Source organism: Neolamprologus brichardi, chromosome 5 (assembly GCF_056152115.1).
Source record: "Neolamprologus brichardi isolate AB-2024 chromosome 5, ASM5615211v1, whole genome shotgun sequence".
In the NCBI taxonomy this organism is placed as follows: Eukaryota; Metazoa; Chordata; class Actinopteri; order Cichliformes; family Cichlidae; genus Neolamprologus; species Neolamprologus brichardi.
The window spans coordinates 13,093,002-13,117,993 of record NC_142108.1 but is presented as its reverse complement, the minus strand read 5'-3'; the positions used below and the strand labels follow the sequence as shown (position 1 = coordinate 13,117,993).

General features: G+C 40.3%; 2 protein-coding genes across 2 annotated transcripts; both read right to left on the bottom strand.

Annotated features, from left to right (window-relative positions):
* Window positions 1-73: 73 nt before the first annotated feature.
* On the bottom strand, window positions 74-5,598 carry prph (peripherin). The gene is made up of 9 exons (XM_006784332.3): window positions 4,951-5,598; window positions 3,597-3,657; window positions 3,196-3,291; window positions 2,343-2,507; window positions 2,133-2,258; window positions 1,786-2,006; window positions 1,570-1,616; window positions 972-1,045; window positions 74-839 (listed from the first exon to the last, which is right to left on the bottom strand). Exons 1-9 carry the CDS (start codon window positions 5,565-5,567, stop codon window positions 768-770), a joined length of 1,479 nt encoding a protein of 492 aa, XP_006784395.1. The 5' UTR covers window positions 5,568-5,598; the 3' UTR covers window positions 74-767.
* Window positions 5,599-12,090: 6,492 nt separating this feature from the next.
* On the bottom strand, window positions 12,091-19,721 carry pmela (premelanosome protein a). Its single transcript, XM_006784333.2, has 12 exons — window positions 19,559-19,721; window positions 18,314-18,409; window positions 18,084-18,230; window positions 17,756-17,890; window positions 16,226-16,387; window positions 15,832-16,116; window positions 15,044-15,748; window positions 14,780-14,941; window positions 14,370-14,472; window positions 13,767-13,972; window positions 13,583-13,673; window positions 12,091-12,679 (listed from the first exon to the last, which is right to left on the bottom strand). The coding sequence occupies exons 1-12, from the start codon at window positions 19,611-19,613 to the stop codon at window positions 12,529-12,531; spliced, it is 2,298 nt and encodes a 765-aa protein (XP_006784396.2). The 5' UTR covers window positions 19,614-19,721; the 3' UTR covers window positions 12,091-12,528.
* Between the last annotated feature and the right edge of the window lie 5,271 nt (window positions 19,722-24,992).

Below are 24,992 nucleotides of genomic sequence, written 5' to 3'. Positions count from 1 at the left end.
ACTACGATGACCTGGATGACTGAGAACCTTCACAGACATATTACATTCATGGAAACACAACAACACTGATTTGCAAGGATGGCGTTTATTTTCACGGATGACTTTTATTCTCACATACATATTCTTTCCTCAGTTGTGCCAGATACAAACGGCATTGCAAAGCAAATTCAGTAAAGTTTCATATTTATACTGTCAGAATTTCCTATTGTATTTACTGTCTTTGGTGAATGGTGATTTGCACAGTAAGAGGGCAGCAAAGCTTCTAAAACAAATGCAGACATCTTGATTTGTTCTCAGTCGGTTTTTAAGGTTTGTTGGCCAAAGGGCAGTGTCAAGCAGTTTGTTAGTAAGGCATTCATAAATAGAGAGAGATATTTATACAACACAATCAACTAAAATGCTGTACATAAATGATGTAGTTTAGGGTGTGGTTTAATACTCTGCTACAAATGTGAGATCATCTTAGGATTGCACTGTAAACCAAGGCCTCTGTGGTTTGTTTATAAAGGGTTTTTACTGCTACAGAAAGCAAAAGTGTTTAGCAAAAAGTTGGGTGGTTTAAATAGCACCAGATTGACACTGTCTAAAGGAATTCATGCATGGTTGCACCTATGCTGAGAGACAATTTGCTAAACAGTGAAACTCGTAACTAGTGAGAACGAGAACTACAGTTTACAGATCGGAGTTTGTTTTTCTATTTTTCATCAACATTTTCAGTTTTGTTTCTATCATGGCACTGGCCTTCATATTATGTAATGAGTTTCTGTCTACTCATCCCTGTCATCCTTGTCAATTGCACCAGAATCTCTATCTTTCTCTCTCCTGGATTCCTTCAGCACCTAGAGAGGAACATAATATCCAGGTTAGTATAACTTTTCTACGCGATGCATACTAATATTGTCGTTGTGTTACTTGCCAGTGATCAGTGTTGTGATCTTTGGTAAGCAACATTTTTGTATAAATTGCCTTACCTCTCCATCTCTAGTCTCCACTGTCTTTATCACGACAGTTCTCTTGCCCATGCTATCCGGAGCTTTTTCATAGTCTGCAAAAAGGTTCCATTAAAATGCTGCTTAGATTTTAACATTTAGATATATGTGCACTCACGAAAAGACGAGTTTTACTTTTGAGAGATTTATTAGAAAAGTTGAATCATCTTGATGAATGACTGAAAGAGTTTATTACTGGACAGTGATAAGAGGCAATGTTCTGGGATTCTAGGTCCCCTTAATCCTAGAAGTAAAAGAACCCATTGTTTGAAATGAGAATCCTAGATTACTTTTACATCTGCCTCCGGCATGAGCCTCTCCTGTTAGAATAATCAGTAAAAAGATGAACTTTTCTTTTGGAAAATGTTTTCTGTGATAAAAGAAGTCACAACACATTTTTATTTCATTACAATTTGTGCCAGTGACTAAGCCGAAGAGAGCAGCTCAGAAACAAAATGGGAATTCTTACAATGCTGAAGAAAGTGAAGAGTAATCAAATGGTTACAGCTTTAATGGAAAGATGTGAGAGAATTTAATCTAATATTTGACTGTGAAAAAAACCCCAACAACTGTAGCTTACCTCCAAGGTGATTGCTCATGCCAATATTGAGGATGGGAACAGAAATCCTAAACAGAAAAATAACATGATGGTGTTACAACGTGTAATAAAAAGCTAATTGTTTTGTTGCACTTGAGTTGTACCATTATCTGGGGCTAAGCTTTGAAGAAACAGATGATACTGATACTGATCATGTTGTTACTAATGAAGACATGGACGCAGCATGTTCTCGCTCACCTGCTCTCCTCCCCCTCCAGCAGTTTGCGGTAAGTGGCAATCTCAATGTCCAGAGCCATCTTGACATTGAGGAGATCCTGGTACTCGCGAAGGTGGCGAGCCATTTCCTCCTTCAGGTGGCGGATCTCATCCTCCAGCCTGCCTATATTATCTTGGTAGTTGGCTGCCTCATTGCCAAATTGATCCTCCATTTCACGCATCTGCCTCAGCAGAGCTTCATTCTGAGAAAACAAAAACACACAAATTTGGACATCAGACTTTAGACGTCCATCCAAAAACATCTCGACTGCTGATACTTGTGTATAGTACATTATGATAGATTAATGCCATCTGGTACTCCAGCTTACCGTGTTCTTCAGTGCATCAATTTCACAGTTAAGAGACTGAATCTGCCTCCTGGACTCGTTGGCCTCCTGCTTGGCCTGCCTCAGAGCATCATTGTTGCGCTTTGCAGACTCAGTCAGATCAACAAACTGCAAAAAGCAAAAGATGAAGTACACACACAAAAAAATACTTATATACTTGTGTGTGGCCCATGTGTCTTTCTCTCTGCCTACCTTGGACTTGTACCATTCCTCAGATTCTTGCATATTCTTTAAGGCAATGGTTTCATATTGGGCTCTGATTTCCCTCAGAGCACCAGTTAGATCAGGCCTGGAGCTGCTGTCCACCTGCATCGTCAGCTGCTGGGTCTGGACGCTCACTTGTACATCCTGGATTTCCTGATGACGAATAGAAGCACATAAAAATTGTGAAAACAGTTTTCCTTCTGCAAAGATGCTTTTCAAATTCTTTTCCTCCGTGAGAAACATCTGTGTAACCCTCCATTAATACCACACCGGAGGCTGGGTCTCACCGATAATGGCTAACTCTCAACTCTCAACACTAACAGGAACATCTCTCTCACAAATCCTTGCATATCCAATCCTGGAGTGTATTTTCCGGTCACAGCATATGGCTGCCCCTCCTTGAATCTGCTTCTTTCAGAGGTTTCTTTCCTGTAAAAAGGGAGTTTTTCCTCCCTACTGTCGCCAAGCGCTTGCTCAAAGGGGGTCGTTTGATTGTTGGGTTTTCTCTGTATTATTGTAGGGTCTCTACCTTCAAATGCCTTGAGGCATCTAATGTTGTGAGTCGGAGCTATATAAATAAAATTGAACTGAATTGTTTAGTGTTATACTCACTTAATAGTCATTTAATCTGATTATGATGATTTAAATGCAAATTAAATCATCATAATCAGATTAAAGGACTTAAATGACATTCAATCACAGAGGAATTTCTTATTTGTAAAGAATGTTACAATTCTTTCTCCAGAAAATATTCTGTACTTTGATAAGTGAACCCTGAAAGAAAGAGGGTTCACATTTTTACAAATAGAGAGAAGTGGGGTGCAGTGATATTACCCCTTACCTCATCGTGGATTTTCTTTAGGAATTCAATCTCATCCATCAGAGACTCAATCTTCCTCTCCAACTCCAGACGAGACAGTGTGGCATCATCCACATCCTATAAAACAATGGCAATGACAGACATAAATAAAATGCAATAGAAAACATTCAGTGTATGTGTGTTTCAATTGTACAAACATCTGCACCCTGAGAGGATACAATTTTTATATAAAAACATGCATTAACTAAAAAATGTACACAGGCTCCTGTGTGCACTGGTGTGGATCAATGCCATTTTAGGAATCTGCCCTGTCATGTTACTGTGGCAGTATTACATAAGTATTGGAGGTGGAACAAAGCTGTCCGTTGTGACCTGAAAGGGGACACTGTAATCAGTCACAGTCCACTGAGCCTGTTGTTTACCTTGCGGAAGGCAGTTAGGTTATTCTCAGCATCTGCCCTCTTCTGGGCTTCTTCATCCAACCTAAGAACAAAATGTAATATTTTCAGTAATGATCGATGACAGGTGGACTCCCTCCCCCCCCCCCCCCCCCCCCCCCCCCCCCCCCAAAGAATACTGTCTGAGTCAAAGGTTGCAGGAGGGCATCAGCTGGCAAAAAGCTTTCTGGATCAATTTGTTAATTTGTTGTGTTGTAAAAAGGATTTTTGGGAGTGCGCCTGCTGGGATCAGCTGCTCTTCCTCTCAGCTAATGTGGCATCTCTGCTGTTCAATAAGGTCATGCACTCAGAAGGGTTATGCACACACACACTTATAATTTTTTAACACATTTTGAAATCATTACACTAGTGAAACTAGTTTACAGTGATAAAGAATTAAAGAGTAGAATTTGCGTGATATCAGAAAAGATTTAAATGAATTATAGATTTATGCTTATTCATTGGATTTCTTGTCGAACGTATGTTAAGTTCTATAGTCCTTGATCTAAATGCAGAACATCTAAGTTTGCTTCTGCTAAGTTCTTCTGGGCTGTTAGTGTCTGGATGTGCAGGTGAAGGCAGGCCCATCTGTTATGTCAGACAGAGGTCTTACCCGGGCTGGACATAAAGTAGATTAGTGGGTCCTGCTGCCTCATCTTTAATTCATGTCGTGTTACACAGGGCCTTTTGTCCTAATGGGGTCTCTGGCACCGTCCTCTCAGCACACAGAGGGACACTGAAAATACACCTAATGGAGTCATTGAGTCACATTGATTTTTCCTGACGCTATCCTCACCACGCCTGACACCCAGCCTCTTTTTCTCTGGTCCCATTTCCCCTCTCTCTTTCCTCGCTGGTCCTCACCAGCCCCTCCCTGTGTCCGATTTCTCCATCCTTCTCCTCCCTCCTCTTGTCTCCCTGTCTGCATGAATTCTAATGTGCATTTGTAAAGCACTGTACAGATTTGGCATTCAAGAAAACTATTTACTGTCAGTCATGTCATGACATTATTTGGCATCAATCACAGTGTCACAGATTGTTTTCCTTTGATCTCTTTGCTTTTGTTAATAGACATTTTTCACCTTACTTTTAGTTACTCAGTCTTTCAAGACATTTATATATAACCAGATATGAATTGCAGACATGATACGATGCAGCCTCCTGTGTCCTCTGTGTCATGCTGCTGCTTTTGTGCCACGCCCAACCTCACCCTTTACACGAGTCAAGTAGCAGCACAGCAGATTCCCTGTCTCCTCTTCACTTAAAATGGGAGGAAAGAAAACTAGATAATCTTATCTATCTATCTATCTATCTGTCTGTCTGTCACCTTGGTACCAACCTTTGCTTGAGTAGGGCCAAGTCTTCTGCCAGGTTATCCCTCTCCAGCTGGTATTGGTCCCTCTCTTTGCCGATAGCATCCATCTGGCGCCGCAGCTCCCTTAGCTCCTCCTGGAAGAGCTCAGATGCACGGTTGGGCTGCCCGTGCTGCTGCTGGCCCTTGAACTGGTTGAGCTCCTGCTGCAATGCACCATTCTGCTGTTCCAGGTATCGCACCTTCTCAATGAAGCTGGCAAAGCGGTCGTTGAGCTCCTGCAGCTCGGCCTTCTCATTGCTGCGGGTGGTGAGGAACTCCTGGTTGATGGCTTCAGCCAGAGTGAAGTCCACCTTGTCATAGGAGAGGCGAGGGGGCTGGGGGCTAGGGCGGGAACGCTGTTGGTGGAAGGTGGTGGATCGGGATGTCACCACAGGTGACATCGAACGCATGTAGCGTCCCGCAGAAACAGGCATTCGAGAGGACACGGGGGTGTAAGAGGACATGGAGTGTGGGCTTCCAAAGGTGCGCCTGTAGGAGGTATGCACTGAAGAGTGGCTCATGGTTGGGCTGGTTCTGCTCTCTGCTGCTGAGGATAGATGGAGTGATGTAGGCTTCAAGAAGCTTGTGAAGCAACAGGACATCAGACTGAAGAGATCTGAGGGTTTTTATGCACTCAGGCTAGTTGCCTTATGAGCATCACACCTCCCCCCTCGCTCATTTTCCTCACCCCACCCACATGAAGCCTTCCTTACTCAATCAGTTATCAGCACACCAGCTTTGACCACTCCCTACCCTTCAGAGCCCAGCACAGAAAGACTGCCTCTTTCTGTGCTGTCACCAATCCTCTGCCTTGCTCTCTGTCTCGACGGTACCATCCTTTTAACAAGAGCATTTGGCAGAGAGCCACACCAGCTTCCACAACACTACTTTAAAAACTAAGGTCTCTGATTTTTGCACTCGCTGACATCTTGAACTCGTGTTTTCTCTATCAGTTTTAATTTCTTATATCTTACATATAAGTGTTGCATAAACTTCTACAATTCTCGTAACAGTGCCAGCTGAGGATTTTGTTACCTGGTTCTCAATATAAGAAAATGTGAAATTCTATTCTTAATTGAATCACATAGGTACATTGATCTGATTCCTTTCCATTTGTCTCCCTGCCCCTCTCCTCTTTGTCTCTCTCTCCTTTTATAGTAATGGGATACTTTATTGATATTCTGGGCGTCTGGGACAGAGCCATGACTCTGCAGTTATGCTATCCATTTGAAATGCACTAAACCCAGTAATCCCTGTTTGAGTATGTCAGAAAACTCTGGATTTTTCAGTCCAGGTAATCCAACTTGTAAGTTCATGGAAACACTGGTCTTGCAGATGGAACAGGTGATTTTGTTACAGCAAGCTCACAGAGTCTGTGATTTACCAAGAACAAATGATTTCTATTATACTCTAATGCACCAAGCCAATAAAGTGCAGCTTGCCAGAATTCTTCTCTTTACATTTGCTGTTTTTCCTCCAGGTGCAGACATAAATATAAGCTACAATAGAACAAATATGTGTTGCAAGTATAAAGTGTAATTGCAAGGTTGCAAACTAAAAAGTCATGATATCCCACTGTGCCATTTAAGAATATTAGCTCAAACTGTGAAATCTAAGTTATAATTGAGCATTACATGATAAGCACACGGCACTGCAACAACTATAAAAAGTATGACGATTTGAGGCAATGCCTTCAGATCTCTCAGCAGTCTCTGTGTGTGCCTGTTTGTGTAAAGTAATTTTAAGCGAGGTCTGCAGACAGTCCAGCATAAAGTTGATGTAATACAGAGCATGCTCTGTGTCGACTGGGTGTGGCACTCTTTGTGTCTCCGGTGATGCTCAATACCTCTGATAGAATCATAGCCATTCAAGTGATTACATATGTTACAACACACATGTGACACAGTCTATCATGTTATTTCCTCCTTCTAACACATATACCCACACGCCGTTACAAATAAATCAACAGCCTTTATTCAAACTCAGTATTTTCTGATTAGATTTAAATTTGGGTTTCCTCTTCTTGAAGGATCATCTGCAGCACCCTGTAGTTTAATTAGTCTAATCTCTTTTTTACATCTTTCATTCACCCTCACACAAACGCACTCAGTTTTGCTCTGCACTTCAGATCCGCAGCTACTGCCAAGGCCTGGCTCTCTGTGTAACAAATGGCCTGTTAGCCTTGGCTCTGTAATCTAATCAACCTGCTGTATGATCAGTAATGCTTTCTTCTTTCCCTCCCCCTATTTGCACAGAGCTCATCTCACTTTCTATTGTTTCCAGATTCTGCTCTAACCAGCCAGAATGGCTTCTGTCAAAGTTTCTTATCCATCCTAAGACTACCTGCAGTTTTACACTAGCTTTAACTGTGTTTATGTGAGGCACATGCACTTATACCCACATTTAAAAAAACATCATAGTCAGTGATTTTTGAGGGCGACTGTATCAATAATACTAACCACCAGCCAGATGCTGCCATTAGCATTGATCCTTCTGGTTCTCTGAGTATTCCCGAGGGGGCATGCCCTCAATGCTTCTTCTTTGACACTGTCAGGATAGAATATCTTTTCTCATTTCAACCTGCTGAACTCAGTGTGTGCATCGTGTTTCAAATGAAAGCAGATATCACACTCATGTGGAAAAATAGGGAGTAAATATACTGTGCTGAGATTTCATTATCGGGGTGAAGGGAGTTCATGTATTGGGTGTGGTCTGGGATTAGATATCAGATCAAAGTTGAACAGCAGTGATCGGTGATAGCAGCACAGAGCACTAAAGCATAAGAACCTAACTTATAGAAACATTTACAAATACGCATTTTTTTTTTGTCATTTTGTCATTTTAATTTCACTTTTAACTTTTATATTTTGCACAGAAAAAAGTCAGAATTTCTGGATGATTCTGTTGAGCTCATTCTCCCTCAGAGTGGTCGTGTTACAAGCAATATCTGACTTATCAAATATGATAACACTTTTGGAAGTTTCAGGGTGGCAAAAATCAAAATGTGAAGAACTTTCATACAAATCGAGATATGTGTGTAGGTTTAAGAAGTGAAAAATGTAGTTGTGTGAAGAATCTGATAATATCAAATGCCTTCACAACTGGTTAGTCAGTAGTTAAAGGTATAGTTTGTTTTTTAGGTTAACAGAAAGTTGTTGTTGTACTCATAGATATATGTTGATCGGGTGCATTCTTATGAACTAATCTATTAAAAAAACATAGGAACAGGTGTTGGTTTCTGGAAACATTAATCTATTAATGTTATGCCAGCCAGTGTTTGGGTCGAGTGTCCCTGTTTGCTCAATTCTAAATACAGTATGATTACATTTTGATATTATGTGAGAATTTATTTGCTAAGTCCAACAATGTTAGCTCTACTTCATAGAAAGTTTAGCTAACAATGGCTAACATTAATAAGTTGGCAGTAGGAAAAGTAGCGCTTAATAACAGAAACTTTACGCACATCCTAAACAACTCACTATTGGTGTCATCACATGGAAGTGAACTACACTGACTCCTTTCACAATGTTTTACAGCCTCTTCCAAAGTACCCGCCAAAGTGACACAGGTAAATGTAACATCATTTTCTTACATGGCACCACCATGACGAAGGTGCCCTTATACTCTTGAAATTAAAGGGGCAAAAATATAGAATTCAGCTGACTGCAATCTGCAGTCTACTGACATCTAGTGGTTCAATTTCATACACTGTAACTTTAAAACAAGCATGAATGTTTGGACTGTTAAAAGGTACAAAAAAGCATTAGAAATGGTTCAAAAAATTCTGAATAAAATAAGACAGTGGTCCCCAAACTTTTTTTGCTGGGCACCCCTTTGTTTTACATGAAAAATGTTCGCGCCCCCCCGCCCACGTGCACACGCACAAACACATCCTCCACAACCGCACACACCCATATTTTGCTCCATTGTGGTTTATTTCACACCTCAAACATTTAGTAAACAATTAAGCAAATACAAGTAAACTGCAATAAATTACAGGTAGTAATAAAATATACTACTAACTCTTTTACGCTACGTCCGCACCTACACGGGTATTTTTGAAAACGCAGCTGTTTCGTCCACACGTAAAACGGCGTTTCGAATCACCGAAAACAGAGATTTTTTAAAACTCCTTTTTTGCTTTTACGTGTGGACGAGGAATACAGAGTTCGTCATGCAATGTCAAAGGTATGTGCCCTTTTTCACGTCACGCTGTGCGCCACGTTATTGTTTACATGAGATGAATTGCAGAATGACAGATAGAGACAAAATACTGTTAATCTGACTATCTTCAGATTTTACACCAGTTACTGTCCCTCTATTTAGAAAGGCAGAGGCATCGCGGTGTGATTATTTTACGTGTAGTTGTTTTTTTTCCCCTGTGTAATAATATTCAACATTGCTATCAATACATTTTTCAAAAAATGCCTCTCTGTGCAAAATGGGGTTAAAAACATAAACAGCTGTGGGATACTGTTTGTCCGTGATTTGAACAAATCGTGGCAGGATCAGCCTGATATTATTTGTATCCCACTGTAACTTTACTGTATAAAGAGCTAACATCTCCAAAATGTCAGGAGTAGTTAGTTATTATAAGAAGTGTTTGTGAACTAAAAATCAAGAATGTGGGATCCTGTTTGTCCGTGATTGGAAAAACCCAGCACTGCTCCTGACAAAGGGAAAACCAATTCTGCAGGGGAGACCTACCTTGGCACTTGTGCAGGTGAAACCAAAGGGAAGATATGCTTCACCATATTTTCTAGTCTTTGGCTTAGAATGAAGTTGGTTTGGAAACATATTCAGCAATGCTTCATCTCCTGCTTTGCATTTCTGTGGGGTCCCCGTGCTAGCAGTGTCCAAGCGTTTTGTTTTTTTCCTTTTCATACCGCGCCCCCCTTGCCATGGCTCTGCGCCCCCCCTAGGGGGCGGGCCCCACACTTTGGGAAGGTCTGAAATAAGATGTGGTAATACTGTGTTGTTTAGGATAACATAATGCATGCTTAGCATGTTGTTATAAATGCAAAAGAGTGTGAACAATATTTTCCATGAATATTTCCCATCAAAACTGCTGGATGTGGTGGGCTGCAGCAGTGCTTATCATCATGTCCTTCTTGTAGAAGATTTTGCTGTGATGAGGATGGATGAAGGAAACTACATCCATTTCTAGATCTGTTGCTAGGGAGTGGTGAGCAATAAAGAGTGTGTTAAATTAATCAGAGCCGTTTGGCTGCCTGGGTGGCGTCACCTCACTGACTCATCTCTGGTTTCACTGTCCGGAATAAAAGTTTGAAGAAGGCCATTAATCTAACAAAGAAAAAATGATATTGGACCTCCTGAATCTTTCAGTGGAGCTGGGTGACAGCACCAAATGTATCTTGCTTTGACTGGGACAAGTGGTGAGATTGTAGTAACAGCTACAATGCTGAGGGCTGCAATATATATCATCAGTAAAAAACAATGGCCTCCCAGAAGGGCTATTGGGTCGTGTCTTGGCTGAGTAGCATGTCAGGAATGAATGGGAGTGATTGAACAGGACTGAGAACATGTGACCAGGAGACATATTAATGGCTGAGCATGATTAATGGCTGCATTTGGTCATTAGTGTAATGGAGCAGCACAGTCGTGAGCAAGCCGTAGGAAGGATATTCATTTGGAATCTTGTTTATGCAATTTAAGTGAGACAGTTAAAGGACATGTGGAGCAGTGCACATATGCAGATGCAGCATATGCATATTAACTCTTGGTTTTACAGTGCGCTTTTATGGTCTCAGTGTACAGCAGTAAAACCATTTTTCAGTAAAAACAATAATTAACATTTGAAACAAGAATACATGTCACTTTAGACTTTGACTCATGAATACGAATAATAATATGAAAGCCATATTCCCCTTGGCTTCCCTTTCACTCCATGTCTTTCTTCTATATAAAGCCTCTTCCATTAAAGATTGCTGCAATGACGTCAGCCTTTTCTCCTTTGCTGCAGCGTGTCATACATGAACCTTACTATCACCAGTGCTTTGTTCCTTCGGTACCTGAGTGTAGCCTGCTGTGTTATAGTAAATCATTTTACTTCAGTGGAGAATGATATTGATAGTAATAATTTTTTCAGTGCACTCAGCTACAGCGTTCTTACAACCACAGTACTTCCTGACCACACATAATGTTGTAGTCCAAACAAAGCATCTGCGTATTTTGTCATAGATTTTTGAGTGCCATGTATTAGTTTCTACTTAAGAAAACTGCTGTTTGGTGTTGGGGAAAGTACTTTGAGTTGATTTTGCATTGTTCCAGGTACTTTACATGCGAGCACCATTTTCAATCAGGGCTTTTTCTTTCAAGCTTAACAGGATGTTTTTTTAATTGTATGGATTGTAGATCTGCAAATATAAGAAGCTTCTTATCTTTACACATGCAGCACGTATTCCAGCTATTGAGCTATCGTCACTGTAGCTTTCCTGACCTACAGATGAATGTTATCACTTGCATTTTGTAAACTTACCTGTTCAACTGCTTTTTACTGCAAATATCATTCAGTAATGTGGTAGCAACTCAGTGCACTTTGCCATGTAGACATGGTCAAGCAAGATGACCTGTAAAGTTCAAACTGAGCACCTGGATGAGGAAGAAAGTTGATTTAAGTGACTTTGAACTTGGCCTGGTTGTTGGTACCAGGTGTCTGAGTATTTCAGAAACTGCTGATCTACTTGGATTTTCAACACAGCCATCTGGTCTGAAAAAGAAAAATATCCAGTGAGCGGCAGGTCTCTGGGTGAAAATGCCTTGTTGATGTCAGAGGAGAATGGCTATGCTGCTTTGAACCGCAACAGTAACCCAATTACAACCAAGATATAGAGAAGCGCATCTGTGAATACACAAAATATCAAATCAGCACCAGAAGATCAGACGGGGTGCCACTACTGTCAGCCAAGGACAGGAAACTGAAGTTATAATTCTCAAGGACTTAATAAAATTAGATAATAGAAGATTAGAAAAACCTTATTTGGTCCGAGTCCCAAATTCTGCTCATTATTCAGATGGTAAGGTCAAAAGTGGGTATAAACAATCTAAAAGCATCAAGCATCAGTTTCAGAATGACTGAAAAAAAAAATCAAGGCAAACAAACAATGGTGATAAAGTTCCATTTTATTAATTTCAGGGTATCAAATGATGTTCAGTTATACATTTTCTCTCATTTATATTGTAAAGACATTGAATGGAAATGTGCTAGTATTGATTTTCCAATAGGTTTAGTATATGTAGGCCACAAATAAGAGAATATGTTATGACTTCTCTAAACTATCAGGTCCAATTAATACAAATATTATGGATCAAAATAAATATCAGTTTCCACTTCAAATGCTTGAACACCTTAAACACACTTTTACAGTTGCACAGGCACTCCTGATTCCTACATATCTTGCACATGGGGCTTCTTTTCACCTCATTGGTTCTGGTTTAATGGCAGGGAGTTACAGTGTCAGAGACAGTACAGACAGTATTCTGTTTATAGGCGATATGTTAGCAAATATTGTTGATGTTGAGTGCATTTATTAACGACAGCATTCACACAATCCTTCCCTGAAGCAGTGGACGGCTCTCTCCTGGTGACTGTCTACTCAGCAGGTTCCACAAGAGCAAAGGCACTGATGTTACTGCAGAGATGCCTCCATTATTAGCACGGTCTTCTCTCAGCGGCTGGTACTGCTTGAAACGCCTGTTTAGAAAAATTGCACTTACAGCAATATCACTTAAACAATCAACAATCAACATCAATCAGGAGCAAACTGACAACTGTCTTTTTACACTGTCGCTAACTTGGTTTCCCCCCATCCAAAACAAAACAGGTGATGGGTCTGACTGTTAAACTGATTGCTAATTGGCTAACAACTTGTCAACCAGACAGATATTTCTCCTTTTTGGAACATAGTGTAACTAAGATTTACAATTATAGATAATTTTTTTTATTAAATATGGCCGACATGAGCGAAGAAGCCCATAAACTCGGCAAGAAAGTGTTTGCAGAGGTCAGAACAGGAAACTATTTTCCCATAGACTTCTATAGGACTGGAAGTCTTTGTGTAACCACAGCTATCGCCATCTGGTGGCCTTCAGAGAGAATGCAGGTTTAAGGCACTTAAGCTTAAACCTGCTGTGGTTTCATTTTTCTGGTTTTATAATGCCTGTGGGCTGCTCTCAGTCTTTGTGTCAAACTCAGCTAACACACCAGGCTGGCTAAGACACTTAAAGTAGAAGACAGAGGCCCAAAGTGGGTTGAATCAGTTTTCTTATCTAATTCTTGCAAAGAGAAACTGTAACTTTATAAAATGTTGTATGATTCCACTGATGAAGGTAAAATTTATACTGGATGTTGCAATATATGATTTACAATGCAATAAGCAGCCACTTGTGATGTTCCAAAGGAATCTATCCTTGGGCCTTTACTCCACCTATAACTGTTTATGCAATATTTAAAATGTAATATGAATATTCAGTTTTCCTGGTCAGTTTGACGTGGCTTTTTAATTTAGGAATGCGTGGTCATTGCATGCATATTGATCCATGATACCTGCGTAACATACAAAGAATTGTTGACTGTAAGAATGTTTCCTAAGTTTACCTGTACATCAAACCAATACAGCAGACGATGCAGGCGAGAACCATAACACCGAGCACCGTAGCAGCAGTTCCAGCTGGTGAACCACCGGAGGCTGAAAATGAAGCACATAATGAGAAGAAATGAGAAAAAAACCCTGTAAATTAGCTCATTTTAGTTTCTGGTTGTTGTTTTTCCTTTTACTCACCTACTGACACACTGACTCTTGCACTTGCCATGGCAAGACTGACATCATTAGTCAGAGAGACATTAAGGCAGAATACTCCAGAGTCATTGAAGAACTGACGAAGGATCATCTGACAGTCTGGAGAGGGCGAGGCTGCATTACAGATGGTTTGCACCGGCGTGATACAGTCAGCATCAGAGATAACAGTGCAGACCTCACTTGGCAGACTACAGGAAGGAGAGATTGAGGATGCAGAGATGTTGTTGCAAGGAAAAAAAAAAGATGACTTGATGTATTAACTCTATAAAGATAATCTACTAAACAAAAAAATGACACATAACAGTATATTATGATAGTTTATGTTTGTTGGACTGTGTTGATACTATAATGTTGTTGTCTGTAAGTTTGTGCATTGATTCATTAAAGTGGTCGGTTCGAGTTTGACAGGTGTTTGGATCGCATGTGTTTCAAGTTTTAATGAGAAGTCACAATGATTAGAAACTTACCTCACTGAATGTTTTTGGATTGAGTGCAGTGTGAATAGAGATAGTGTTTAAAACTCCAGACTAAACTAAACTTCTATTGATTTAGCTTGTGCAGAGTCTTAATGAATGTTTTACTCACCTTCCCTGACAGGAAATAGTGACGTCCACAGCATTCTGATCCAACGCCGTCTCCAGTGACACAACGTTGGCCACTTGTACAATCTCGACACTTTCGATACCCTCTGCAGGTTTGAAACAGGATGAAAGAAAGATTTTAATATGACTAAAATTCTTTCTGTTAAAGCATTAGTGTCATGTATATTATAGTATATATATCTGGACATGTGCAGAGGAGGGAAAGTGGACATACTGGGCAAAAGGTGTGGAATATGAGGCTACCAGGCAGAAGGAAAAGAGGAAGACCAAAGAGGAGGATCGTGGATATAGTGATGGAGGACAAGCAGAGTGTTAGTATGACAAAGGAGGACGCTAAGGATAGGGATCCACTGTGAAGGGTGCAGGCTAAAGAAGAAGACTGTTGTGACTTACGAACAACATCGACAGATGTAGCGAGGGAGCCGTAGCGGTACACCATACAGTCAGCTGTCAGCTCTGGTGCTTGTCGTTTAGCCACAACGAGGGCAACCTGAGCTGGATCTGCTTCCATTTCAATCTGAACTTCACCTTCGGCTGGCGCAGCCTCGTCTTCAACTGCTCGTGGAAAAAAAAAACAGAGGATTGTGTTAACAGTTCTGGTAGAAGAGGAATTGTTTCCTTTCTTTATGGGTGTTTGAATTTACAGTATGTGCTCACCTGCAGCAGCTGCAGTAGCTGCAACTTCATTCTCAGTTTCCACTGCTTCCACTTCTGCATTAACTACAGCTTCTTCCACAGCTGTGGGTTCAGTGGCAGCAGGCGCAACAACATTATCAGCAGGGGCTTGTGTTTCAGCTAGCGCAACCTCTGCAGCAGCAGTAGCCTCTACGGCTTCAACACCATCTGCAGCTTCTTCCTCTGTAGCTCCGTCTGTGATGGGAGCAACAGTGATGGTGTCAGCCACCTCGACTTCTTCTCCTTCTGCAACAGGGGCAACCGAGGCAGCAGCAGCATCGATCACAGCTACATCTTCAGTGGCAACTGTAACCCCTGCAGTATTATCTGCAGCAGCCGTATCAGCATCTGCTGGCTCTTCGGCTCCTGGTGCAACGGTGGCAGCAGCCACCTCTGCATCAGCTGCCTCCTGCTCTACCTCTGCGGCAGGAGCAGCAGTGTTGGCGGCAACAACGGCTGTATCTATTGCTGCAGGGGCCACCGAGGCAACTACCACGACCTCTGTGTCGGCATCAGCAGCCGCTTCTCCATTGTCTGTGTTTGCGTCTGCGGGCTGCACAGAGGGCTCTGTGGCGACAACATCCACAGCTATTGTATCTCCTCCTTCAACTGGGACAGCAGGGACAGCTGCCTGGCTGGAGGCCATAACAACTACTGCTGGGGCAGCAGAGGCATCAACAGGAGCAGCTGAAAGAAAAGCACAAAGCTACAGAGCGAAACAGCATACATGTAGAAGGTAAAGAGTCGACTGATGAGTTTTGAGATCTCACCAGCAGTGGGGTTTCCACAGTTATTGGGGATGCTCGCCATCAGAATCACCTGAGGCCTAAAGGTCCCAGCTGCAATGTATGTGTGTGTGGCCGTGTGCTCCCTGGAGATCAGAGTTCCACTGTTGTCACCAAAGTCCCAAGTGAAGCTGATCTCTGCATTGTTAAGGTACTGGCTGGGATCGTGGATGTTGACGGTAAAGCCAATAGCCTGGTTCTGGATGAAGTTCTGGTCGTTCTGATTTACATCATTGATTTGGGCCAGAGATATGGTAAATGGAACCTGGTCTAATGACGGAGCAAAAAACAAAGAGCTGTCATGATGAGAGCTCTGAAAAGAAAGAAATACAGGATCATTTCCCTCACATTGGAGCTTAGAGACTGTTTCAGTGGTCACCTGTGATGGTGAAGACTGTAGAGGCATATCCGAGGGGGATAAACCTGTTTCTGCCACGGCAGTGATAGATGACGACTTCCATGTTGTAGGAGCCCAGGGGAATGTTGTCTGTACCGATGGTGAGTGAAGAGGACGGTCCATCTGCCACCTGCCAGTAACGCCCTAAAACACAGTCACATTAGGGTGATTTAGAGGACAGTAGCACAATAATCAGTGAAGCCTGACATACAGGGTGGGGTCGAGGTGATGCTTGCCACATAATCTGCTCATGATGAACATGGAAAAATGGGAAGCACTTGGTCCGAAATATCTCTTGTTTCAAATAGTGTTAATATCACAACATCAATTTTGTTTTAATGAAAACATTTAAGCAACTTATTTTTCATGACCTGACTGATACAGATGAGATAAAGAATAGTCCCATACGGTGAAGATTTAATTTTTTACATCTATTAGTAATCATTTATACTTTCTAGCCATCACCTTCATCCCAAAGTTGTGAAAATCTTTGTTTACAACAGTTAAAAAATAAAGTTAAGCACAACAAAGATGTAAGTAGCTTAAACAAGCAGGTATTATATGAGGTATATGACTGAATATGGTTTCACAACTCCATACACAGTTCCGTGTATGGAGTTGTGAAACCATGCAATGGTTGTATAGCAGGCAGAGAGAGAGGACTCAAATGTAGGACTCTGCAGACAGACGTCAGCTCACTGGCAAATGGCAGATAAAACTAAAAGTAAAAATGTAAAGTTGGAGCAAGCCGACTGAAAAAAGCTAGGATGAAACAGTATAGTACTAGAACATAAATCACTTCATAAACCAGTGAAACCCAAAACACTGGTTCATCAACCCAGGAACCATGACACAGTTTCTTGAAAATTGCTTAAAACTTTCTGTTTTCATAGTAAAAGTTGCTGCATCTGTTCTTACTCTAACCATATGAAATCACATTATGCCATTTTTTTGTTTATTAAATTTTTCTCCCAAGTTTTGCTAATCAGGAAAAAAAAGATAATAAAGATTCTGGGATACTGCAGCCTCGTCATTATGGACGGGCCTCGGGGGTCTGATAAAGTCCCTGTGCCCCCTCAGGAGAGTTCTGCTGATAGACTTCGACTGTAAGTTAAGTTAGCAAAAAAACAAGCAAACCCCAAAACATATTGCTATAAGTTATTGCAGTGCGAGGAGGACACTGAGTAGATGGATGGAGGTCAGACTTTGGGATGTACCCCTTATGTTTCTTTGAAACTTCAAGCATGACCGTACTCAAAATTTCCAAAACAAGAGTCAATGTGTTGACGATGTTCCACACTTACACTCAACAGTTCAACTGTGTGATGAGTTCACTAAAGCGCTCCGGCACCCGAGGACCTAAGAAGTATATTTATGCACTTTTATAGCTGTGGCTACATCTCCTTATGAGTGTACTGTGCGTATTTGGTTGATCCCTGTGCCCCTCTGTCAGAGTTGGTAGCCCGGCCAGTTCATTTGGTCTGTTGCAGAGCCTGTGTAGTTGTAACTTACCCCATGTTTTCCACACAAACACATAGTGGGGCTTCCTGTTCTGGCTCCTGTTGAAAGGTGTGCCATCGGGGAAAACTCCAGTCCAATTAGTGTCCCGGTCTGGATACAAAGCCTGACCCTCCTCATACTGTTTGCCTGACACAGACAGTAACCATTAATCAAAGATGCAGCAGGAAGAAATATCTGGTACATTACAACTTAATGACTTTTGTTTAACTATTGAAAAAACTACAAAATTGGTTCTGCAAAAGTTAAGTTGCTAATATTACATCTCTGGTACTGGCTAATGCCTCTACTTTAAACCCCCCTTGGTAAGAAGGTTTCCTACCATCGACGGTGCAGTTATTTGCCCAGACCACCTCTCCTCCTGGGAGCACCGTCTGGTTTGGTGGGAAATTCAGATTAATAGTGAAGCCTGCTTTTGCTCCAGTCAGGGTGGGGGCATCATTCTTGAGAGCGAAGGTTACGTTACCACCTGAAAAATAACATGTCTTGTGAGCTAGCATCTTATGATCTTAATTTTTTTTCTTTAATGAAAAGAAAAATCAATGAGCTCACCCAACCAGCAGTTTCTGAATCTTGGGTCTCCATCACTCCACACCGGGTACATGCGTGAGTTCCATGATCGATAACGAGTGAAGTGACTTCTCTGCCCTGTAAGAATTCATTGAAACTCTTTAGAAAAAAAATAGCACCATGCAGCAAGTGTTAGTCTGCCACCTCCCACAACTTTAATTATGCCCATTAAATGTAGATACACATTCAGCTCAACATTGTAATCAATTTAAACTTTTACATTGTAGACATAATTCTAAGTATGTGTATATTTGTCAAGATAAGGTGCAGTCTGCTCATGTTTCTTGGTATTGTTAAGGTGGAGGGGTGTCAGGGTTCTTGGCAGTGTGAGTCACAGGACCTGCAATCCCCCTCAATCCCTTTCATGTGACTATCAGCTGAGCAGCAACATAAGTAATCCCAGTGAGAGGAATGAGGGCTTCCAGACACTGACTCACTGCCCTTTTCTCCCAGATAGTGATGTGTTAGTGAATATGAAAAAGACACTCTGATATCTTTTTAGATATCAAAGCCTAAAATATACCCACTGTGACATGATTAATGATTTTCAGAACATAAAAGATAAAAATTACCATTTTAGACTTTATAAATCACCTTTGAAATCCTAGAAGTCTAAAGTCATTAATCAAAATTGGCATAAAACATGTAATAGTATGAAATTGGACTGTGAAAATGTGTTTCTGGTACCTCCTTTTAACAGAGTGGAGAGTGTGCTGGCATGAAACAAGCGTTAAATAGCTATCCAAATAAAAGCTAAGCTTAAACAAGCTTGTAATTGGTGGGCATGAAGAAATGTGTTGATTTACTTCAGTCACAGTAATCCAGAGTAATCACCTCTGCTTGTACAAAGTTCATGCATCACACATAGCAAATCACCCTGTCTTAACAAGAAACACATATTTAACTCTCCGAATACTGTATTTTTTATCCCGTCAGGTGATTAATATTTTTTTTATTTATTTGTAGTTTTCCTATTTTTCATTTTCATAAAAGTGGGCAATGAAATCAGTATAATCCCGCAGGCTAAAAAAAACCAACAACATTAAAAAGGTGCTTTTAAAAGCCATTACCCTTTTTATCTCCTTATTTGATTTTTTAAAGAGTAAATATCAAAGAAGTTACTTTCTTCTTCTTCAGGGGTATACCTTTAGAAGAAAGAGTTATAAAACACACATTAAACAACAATTTGGTGTTTGTTCTTGTCTGTAATTTTGGATGTATACTCACTGGTTGCAGATATTGTAGTAGCAAATGCTAAAACAAGCAGCACCAAAGTTTTCATCGTGTGTTTGGTTTTCTCTCCTCTCTGAGCCCTGATCCTCACCCTGCAGTCCTGATGCCCAACTTAACTCCCAGAGACTTAACAAAAGTCTCCTTACCCTCTTTAAGAAGGGCCTGGACCTCAATTACCATAAAGTTTCTTCTACCCTCTGACATCACTCGTCTGCAAATTGGCACCTCCCCCTTTTTAGGAAGAGTAAGTAGAGTTTTATTAGTTTCAGTTGTATTTGGCAAAACTGTGGCTTTTATTCATAACTTTTACCATTGATAAAGTTGTATTATTACATTTTTAATGTTACCTGAGCTAGCTGGTTTATTTCCTTTGAACTGTTGTCATTGGAGAGCCTCATGTTAGCCATATTTCATCAGCTTATTTTCAGATTCTGCTTGTTAGTGTCAGAAATCTCCAGAACTCAAGAAACTGTACAGAGAACATATTTGTGGATAAAGTGCATGTTAATAATTCACATCCTTAATAAGTGCATACTGGAAAAATCAATGGATCCTGTCTGGACATGATACAAATGTTTGCAATACTTGTTTCAGGTTGGAGTGTGGAGAGCTGTGTGCAAAGCTCGATGCATGTCTGTGTTTGACATATGACCTTACAGCTATGTGGGTATGGGCATCACAAGATGAGTGTGTGGACTGCAGATCAATAGCATCCTTTTATTTCCTCTGTATCCCGGTGTTCACCTCGGGCTGCTGCAGCTCAGAGAATCTGCAGCATAGATGACACACCCAAGTTCAGATCTCAGACGGTGCAGAGTTTCATGCAGCAGAGGATCGCAAATACTTTGGCAGAAATGGCGTTATTCTGGAAATAATAATTTTCTCAGCAAATATAAGTCAAACATTAAAAGTTCATTCTGAAGGACATCTTACTGTAATAAACTAGCTCCAACACTGGGAGCTGTTGTGTGAAAATGCTGTTAAGTACACCAAATTATAAGTTCAGCTTTGCCTGTGATCATTTCCAGGAAGACTCTTGTATGGAGACTGGGCTGCTCAGCTGCTGCTGATTTGTTTGGATCTGTGTGTTTGTAGTCAATTCTGGACTGCAGATGTGTGGCCACTTGAGCTGTTGAAGTGATGCAGTGGTTTCCTCACACAGTTAAAAGATAGAAACTAATATCCCACAGGCATGTTGTTTGCAATTTTGAAATCAGAAGATATTAAAGTAATTAATAAGGCTATGGTGGATTTCATTTGGGCAGGAAGAAAACCCAAAATTAAATTGGAGACACTACAGTTACCGAAAGATCTGGGCGGGTGGGGAGTGCCAAACAGAAAATTACGTTCTCTCAATACAAGCGAGGATTCTCTCTTCCTGGATACATGAACATTCTGATCTGCCATGGCTAAATATTAAAGAAGTATTATGTAAACCATCCTCGCCTGTTAACTTTCCAGAGAAACGCCTAAATGACTTACCTCATGTAATAAAGCATAACCCGCTGATATATAATGCTATGTGGACGTGGGGAAAACTGAGAAAACTTTTTAACAGTAGTCTTCCGTTTAATATTTTGTCAACGCTTATAAATAATCCAGACCTTCTGCCGCAGAACAAAGGGTCGAGCTTTGTGGGATGGCATAAAGTAGGTGTAAAGAGGTTTTGTGACCTCTTTAAACATGGTGAGTTTAAATTTGAATCCCTGAAGTCCCAGTATTCTATGTCAAATACTGCGTTTTATAAGTATTTGCAATTGAGAAATTATGTGTTAAAAAATGCTAAATCATTACAAATCTCAACAGCCTCTTTTCAGTTGGAGAAATTTCTTCTGGATAATAGGGAGCTTAAACATTTTGTATCAAAGTTTTATTCAGAGATTTATGCCCTAATTGTGGACAAATTGGCCTGGTTGAGAAAATCTTGGGGGACGTTGCTTAAATGTGAAATAGATATACAGGCATGGGACAAACTCCTGCTCCTCCCGTCTAAAATCTCTGTTTGTAACCAATTTAAAGAACTGCAGTACAAAATTTTGCACAATGTGTATATTTCTCCGTATATTTATAGTAAGTATAATATGGGAACATCTCCGAATTGTCTCAAGTGTAAGGCCAGAGTGGGCACTAGATTCCATTGCTTGTGGGAATGTGCTATTATCCAGTCATTTTGGAAAGAGGTCTGTGCCAATATTTGTACAGCCATTGGTCATCAGGTGACAGAAAATCCATTAATGCATTTATTGGGATATATTCCTGTCTCATTGGTACAACATGAGCATGTAATTCAGTCACTGTTAATGTTAGCCAGGAAAAGCATTATGTTGAGATGGGTGGGGGCTGAGCTTCCCTCCATTTCTCTATGGAAGTCGCTCATCATTGATGTTATGACTCTAATCAGGCTGGGACATTATATTGATGCTCTCGAATTTTTGTGGACAAATGGAGGAAACCACTGGATGTAAAACATAAGGCCCGAGGACCAGAATCGACCTGTCAAACACTCCAATCCGTCTCACCTGATGGCTTAGGATATTGTGAAGGAAGGCATAAGTTTTGGACTTTTAACTATATTTTCACAAGTTTTACAGCTTTTCCTACTGATAAAGAATTTGATGGCAAGACTTAAAACAGTTGGGACATGGGGGGAAAAGGGCTGGAAAAGTAAGTGTTACTAAAAAGAAACAACTGGAGGAAAATTTTGCAACTAATTAGTTTAACTGCCAACAAATCAGTTACATGATTGGGTATAAAAAGAGCATCTTGGAGTTGCAGAAGGACAGTGGGAAGAGGAAAAAAGTAAGCTTGAGGCCAAAAATCAGCAGCACTGCATTAACAACATGATTCTGTCATGGAAAGGACTGCATGAGCTCAAGAACACTTCCAGAACTCATTATCTGTGAAGACATGGTCCAGAAATGCTGCCATCGTCTCTGGGATAAAGATCATTTAAAATTTACTGAGGCAAAATTTCAAACTGTTCTGCAGTCAGAGGAATCAAGATTTGGAAAATCTCTGGACTAAAGAGGAGAAACATTTTTTTCAGTTTAAACAATTTAATGGTTTCAGTTTTAATTGAAAATAAAACGTGAGTTTATTCGATCTGCAAATTTTCTACATTTGTTTTTATTTTCATTTTTTACAGCTTCCCGACTGAGGTTGTGTTTCAGAAAACTGTTAAAGAGGAGGAAAAACACTTTTCAGACTAATTTTTTACTTATTACACACAAAATTCATTCAGGTATAACAAGTAACATGTTAAATCAGTTAAGAAGGTAAAGTGTAAAGTGACTGCTTTTTTTATTATCCCCCACTTTCTAATTTTCCATTTTCAGTTGTTTTATTAATTGTTTGTTTGGCTTTTTTGTTTTCTTATTTCCACTTTGTGCAGATAAATTCTTATACTTTATACAGAGTCAAACGGACTCATTTTGACAGTGACTGGTGGCTTTCCCAGTAATGTTCTCTCATGCCCGCGAGACTATTCAGAATGCACTACATGTGACCCCTCATGCGCTACTCAACAGAGTTTAGGAGGAGAAAAAGGCCTCACAAGGAGCACCTGACTTAACATACCACATACCACAAATAGGCTCATTTAGCCTCCACTTTTTATTATCTTAATAAATTTGTTCCTGGGTTTCAGGGAATTTATGGAATTAACACAGAACCTTGTTTCGTGAAATCTGATCACTTTCTGCACAAATTATTTGACATTATAAATATTTCTCATTTGCACTTAATAACAAGGCCAGTAAAGCCTGGAATCCTCAAAAACTACTTCAGCACAATCAATATAGAGCGTGTCAACAAAACTGAAGTCAAACAGTCACACAGGCTTTTCTTTTCACGCACTATTCACAGACTCAGAGTTTGTTGGTTGCTCCCAGAACACGTCTGACGACGAAAGGGGAGAGAGCCTTTCAGTCTGTGGCACCAAGGCTGTGGAACAGTCTACACTGAAAAAAAGGCCACGTTGGATTTACTTGATTCAATAGTGGACATTGGTTGCACACAAACATTTTGCTTTGGCAGAAACTTAAACAACTGAGTTAAATCAACACAACTTATTCATAGTCAATAAACCTGTGCATTTTGTGTTCATAAAACGTGATTGACACATGTTTAGATGAAGTAAGTTGAGCTCTTGGAATATTTTAATCCTTCACAATTTTGTCATTTTATTTCAACACTATTCAATAACCTTTACCACAGTACTACTTGATTACTTAAATACTACATGTTGTCTTCATATTACATAATGTTCAACAAAGTCTAGAGTCTGGTTATCATAAAAGTTGAATGGATCTACAACAACTAACATCCTCCTATCTTTATTCTGGTTTGGGGGGGGGTGGGGGGGGGGGGGGGGTGTAGGTTACGAGGCAGGTTACACACTGGACAGCTCACCAGTCAATCACATAGAGACAAACAACCATTTGCATTCACATTCATGGTGAATTTAGAATCACCAATCAACCTTAGCTGACTCTAATAACTGCATGACTTTTAACTGTGGGAGGACACCAGAATACCCAGTGCAAACTAGCCATATTGTGGATTTAAACCTAGGACCTTCTTACTGTGAGGCAACAGCGCTAACCACCATGTCACCAATCCAGGGTTGACAAAAGTGGGAAAGCTATGATTTCAAGGCTTGATGCAGAATTTTCTGTACGTTTTTGTCCTTGACAGGTTAAACCACAATAAAAAGCAATAGCATACACGTTGTGTGTGTGTGTAGTTGTCTGCCTCTTATAACCCTAGTGATTTTCCTGCAGTTTGAAATCTCATGTAATCTTGTTAATTTCATGAGTCCAGCAACTAACCACTCTTACTAGATTGTATCATGTCATCTCAACAAGAACAGATTAAGTTGTTGAATTTAGTACAGATCCTACATGATTTAATTACGTTCAAGATAGAAACATGAAAATTTTGTGGTCAAATTACAAGGTAGACTTTTTTAACGTAACAACCACCCAATTTACTTTTTTCGGTTTACCAAAAAAAGTAGAGGTGGCTGTTCGACTTGACTGAGATGGATGCCTTCCTCAAACCACGATCCAAAGCGTGCAAGACTGAAATCCTGTGCAGTGTCGCGAGATTTAACATTGCTATATCATTGACTTACTTCACTCGAACATGATATGAACAATTGAATCTACCCGCTCTGCATATTATGTAGTATCTAAACTATATAGTTACACTTAACTTTAAACCATGAGGCAATTGTGTTAAATACACGCAAGATGCTTACATAAATCCAAGAGCTGGCCAATCCCTTTTTTTCAGTGTACCTCTACAACTACGTTTGGTTGACTCTGTGGAATCCTTTAAAAAAAAAAAAAACAGTTAAAAACTTTACTGTTTAAACAAGCTTTCTGTTGACCAATGCTTTTTACATTTTTATATTTTTAATTTACAT